Genomic DNA, 3,665 nt, shown 5'->3' with positions numbered 1-3,665 from the left:
AAAGTTCGATCCTTTTTTTTACAATTTAATACAACTTTTTTCGCTTTACCGCGACACAGCACCATTATTTTGAGATCGTTCTTACATATATTCTTTGGATGAGTGTGGAAAAACTGTTAAGATACAATATCGAAAAAAGTGATTGTACAGGGTGTATACAAATTATATGTCACGACCACCATAGCGGGATTCTACTCCTCTAGATCGCTGAAGATCTGTTAAAAAAGTTGACCGCAAAATTGACATCGACTTTGAAAATTAAGGTCAAAATTGTTTCTCATCGTATGGTATAGCTCTCATCGCGAGGGACAAAAGTCTCAAAGGAACCATGGGTCTCAAGTCAACTGTTCTCATGAAAAACGCTTCAAATAATGCTTCAAATCTTTTGCCTTTGCAACCGAATGATAAGGAAGGTAAGCAGTTTCATTTTTATCGTTTTCTATGATGCCCATTACGTATGCCTATTAGAGACCCGAAATGTTGTAAACTCCACTATGGAGGAACTTACTGGAGTTGTAGGTAAGGAATGTAACGTGAATTCAAAATGAGCGTACACTATTTGATATTTTGTTGGTATTGTAAGTACTGCGTTTGAGATGTTAACATGAAAACGTTTGCAGATAATGTTATATCTATTCCGTCGTTTAACAATGCTTCAAATCTTTCGCCTTCGCAAGCGGATCATGAGCAAGGTAAGCAATTTTGAATTCGAATCCGACATCAGTCCTTCATCCTTAACTTTTATATAATCAGTTTTTATTTTACTATAAAAATCAACATTATTCCGTGTTTTAGATCATAATAGAATCGATAGCGACAATGAAGCAAGTGACGATGAAAATGATCCTACCTACGAAATGTCTGAGGAATCTGAGAGTAGTGCTGATGAACCAAACAACGATAGATCACAGCAGACGTTGGCTAATAGTGTCAATACTACAGATAGCAGTTTTCATAACTCCATGACTGCATGTAACGATGAGAATATGATAGTGAATTGTTCTGAATTAAAGGGCAGAAATAAAAAAAAATTTTGTTTATACTGCAAAACACTCCAGTCAAAAATTGCTAGACATTTAGAGCTAGTTCACAAAAATGAAGAAGATGTCAAAAAGTTCAGTTTACTTCCTAAAGGTAGTTTATAAATTTCATGATCATGTTTGTGTTGTTTGCGTTCATATACTTACATTAATATCGGCACAATATTTTCAGATACCTCAGAACGAAAAAAAATAATAGAAATAATACGGAAAAATGGGAATTTCCTATATAATACAAATCCGATGTTAAACCAAGGTAATCTAATAGTATGTCGCAGGCCATCAAAACATAAAAGTAAGGATGCAACTCACTTTATAAGTTGTCCCAAATGTAAAGTGTTTCCGGGATTGTTATAAAACGAACATTGGTCGACAAGTAAAAATACTTGGCAGAAAGGTCCAAGCAAGGATACACGCATGTGCTGATGACAGACTAAGAAATGTTGTCTTCCCTGTATTAAGAGACGACGATATAACTAGAGCAATAAGATACGATGAATTGATAATACTCTATGGTAACAAATTATGCAAGAAATATCGAGATCAGCGACACCATGATATGATTCGAGCAATTTTAAGATTATTGAGTCGTTTTTTGACAACATTAAGGAAATATGACAAAAGTGTAACCGATTTTTCTTCTCTATACAATCCCAAAACATACAATGCATGTATCTCAGCAGTGCACGACGTTGCTCAGTTCGATCCTGAAAATAACATATATAAGGTGCCTTCTATTGCGTCACGACTTGGTACTTTAATAAAAAAAGTTGGCCAACTTTGGGTTACAGAATGTATAAAAAGAAACAACAATGAATGTAAACAACAAACTGAAAACTTTTTACTGCTGCTGCAAGATGATTTTGGTACCGGTGTAAATAAAATAGTAGAAGAGACTGTCTCGATGCAGAAGCGACATAAGAAAGTACAGTTACCTTTCGATGAAGATATTAAGAAATTATATGCTTATTTATCAAAGGCAAGGACTACTTTATATCGCAATTTGAAAGACTCATTTAACTATGAAAAATGGTTACATCTGTTACGAGTTACTTTGATTTCTCTCCAAGTATTCAATAGAAGAAGAGCTGGAGAAATCGAGAGAGTTTTAATAGAAGACTATAAATGTCAGGAAAGCATTACTGAAAATACCCACCCTGAAATATACAATTCACTATCTGAGTCTGCGCAAAAGGTAAGTTAATATTGATGTCACGTTACTTCGATCATCCATTAATTTGATGTAATGTGCATAATTTTTGTCGCATAATATTTATGCTGTTAAATCATGAAAATTTCAACTTTCTTTTCAGGCAACCAAACAGTTCGTCAGATTTGTTATACGAGGTAAATTGGGTCGTACTGTGCCAGTATTGCTGAATGTGCAGCTGAAGGAATGCATTGAAGTCCTATTACAAAATAGAATAAAAGCAAAAGTTAAAGAACGGAACCCGTACTTGTTTGGAATTCCTGGTTATGACAAACATCGATTCAAACATTTGCGTGCATGTCCATTAATGCGTAAATATTCAGTGGAGTGCGGAGCATCACAGCCCCTCACTCTGAGAGGCACGCAACTCCGAAAACACATTGCAACCATGTGCATCACGTTAAACTTGTGTGAACAAGATGTTACTGAACTAGCCAATTTTATGGGCCATGATAAAAGCATCCACAAGTCCCATTATCGACAACCAATTCCAGAATTAGAGATACCTCGTATAGCAAATTTATTACAACTAGCAACGAATATAAACAATGAACATGAAACATCTGTTCATAATGAAGCAAGTACAAGCAGTAATATAATATCAGCAAATACAGCAGAAGAACAGGCGCGCCTACCCAGTGATTCGGATGATACGAATAAAAATGGATCAACTTCAAAAAATAAAAAACAGAGAAAACGACGCAGCAGTAAGTAAATTTGAAATTATTTAGTAATAACACAAATATGCAAAATAATAGTGTAAGAAGTAGATATGTGAAAATGATTTGTATTATATATATTTTTGGTCCTTTTCATAGCATCTCCATTTGGCACTACGAAACGAAGACTTTGGACAATAGAAGAACAAACTGCATTATTAACTCGATTCAAGAAGGAAGTACAGAACTCACGCCTTCCATCGGGAATTGATATTACTGATTGCATACAGAGAGATCCGAGACTGTCACGCCGTTCAGTGCCACAAATCAGATCATGGTTACACAACATTATTCGTGGGAAAGTAAAGAAACCACTACAATGAAGCATATTACTTTATAATGCTGTTATTTGTAACGATATTGTCTCGATGTAATCTCGAAACGAAGTGATCTTAAATTTTGTCATAACTTGCAGTAGCTCTTTCTACAAATACGAAAAGTTGTCGATAAAAGTATGTTTGGCAACTAGAAAAATTGGCACACTCTTCAAAACAGAATACTTGTTTCAATATTGCACCAATTAAGTAAGTTGATTTGTTTTTTTGTTTAAAAATTTTGTATAGTGTCGTATAGTGTTCTTCGTAAAGAAAACCTTCACACTTAGGACAACTTGTAAAGTGTGTTGCATTCCTAATTTTGTGGTTTGGCAGTGTGCGACATACGTACTGATGGAAGGATTATTTTATTAGATTATGC

At 34.7% G+C, this 3,665-nt stretch overlaps 1 protein-coding gene across 1 annotated transcript; it reads left to right on the top strand.

Annotated features, from left to right (window-relative positions):
* Nucleotides 1–2,665: 2,665 nt before the first annotated feature.
* Nucleotides 2,666–3,632, top strand: LOC128882563 (uncharacterized). The gene is made up of 2 exons (XM_054134199.1): nucleotides 2,666–2,957; nucleotides 3,069–3,632. Exons 1-2 carry the CDS (start codon nucleotides 2,693–2,695, stop codon nucleotides 3,290–3,292), a joined length of 489 nt encoding a protein of 162 aa, XP_053990174.1. The 5' UTR covers nucleotides 2,666–2,692; the 3' UTR covers nucleotides 3,293–3,632.
* The last annotated feature ends 33 nt before the right edge of the window (nucleotides 3,633–3,665 follow it).

The sequence above is a fragment of the Hylaeus volcanicus genome, unplaced genomic scaffold, assembly GCF_026283585.1.
Source record: "Hylaeus volcanicus isolate JK05 unplaced genomic scaffold, UHH_iyHylVolc1.0_haploid 12082, whole genome shotgun sequence".
Taxonomy (NCBI): Eukaryota; Metazoa; Arthropoda; class Insecta; order Hymenoptera; family Colletidae; genus Hylaeus; species Hylaeus volcanicus.
Note: the sequence above shows the minus strand (reverse complement) of the source record. Positions and strands in the feature narration are given on the sequence as shown.

What these genes read in the sequence shown, in the direction of transcription:
- LOC128882563 (XM_054134199.1), top strand. Translation starts at nt 2,693, where the DNA reads ATGGGCCATGATAAAAGCATCCACAAGTCCCATTATCGACAACCAATT. An exon ending in ACAGAGAAAACGACGCAGCA is followed by an intron (nt 2,958 to 3,068) that starts GTAAGTAAATTT and finishes TCCTTTTCATAG; the next exon opens with CATCTCCATTTGGCACTACG.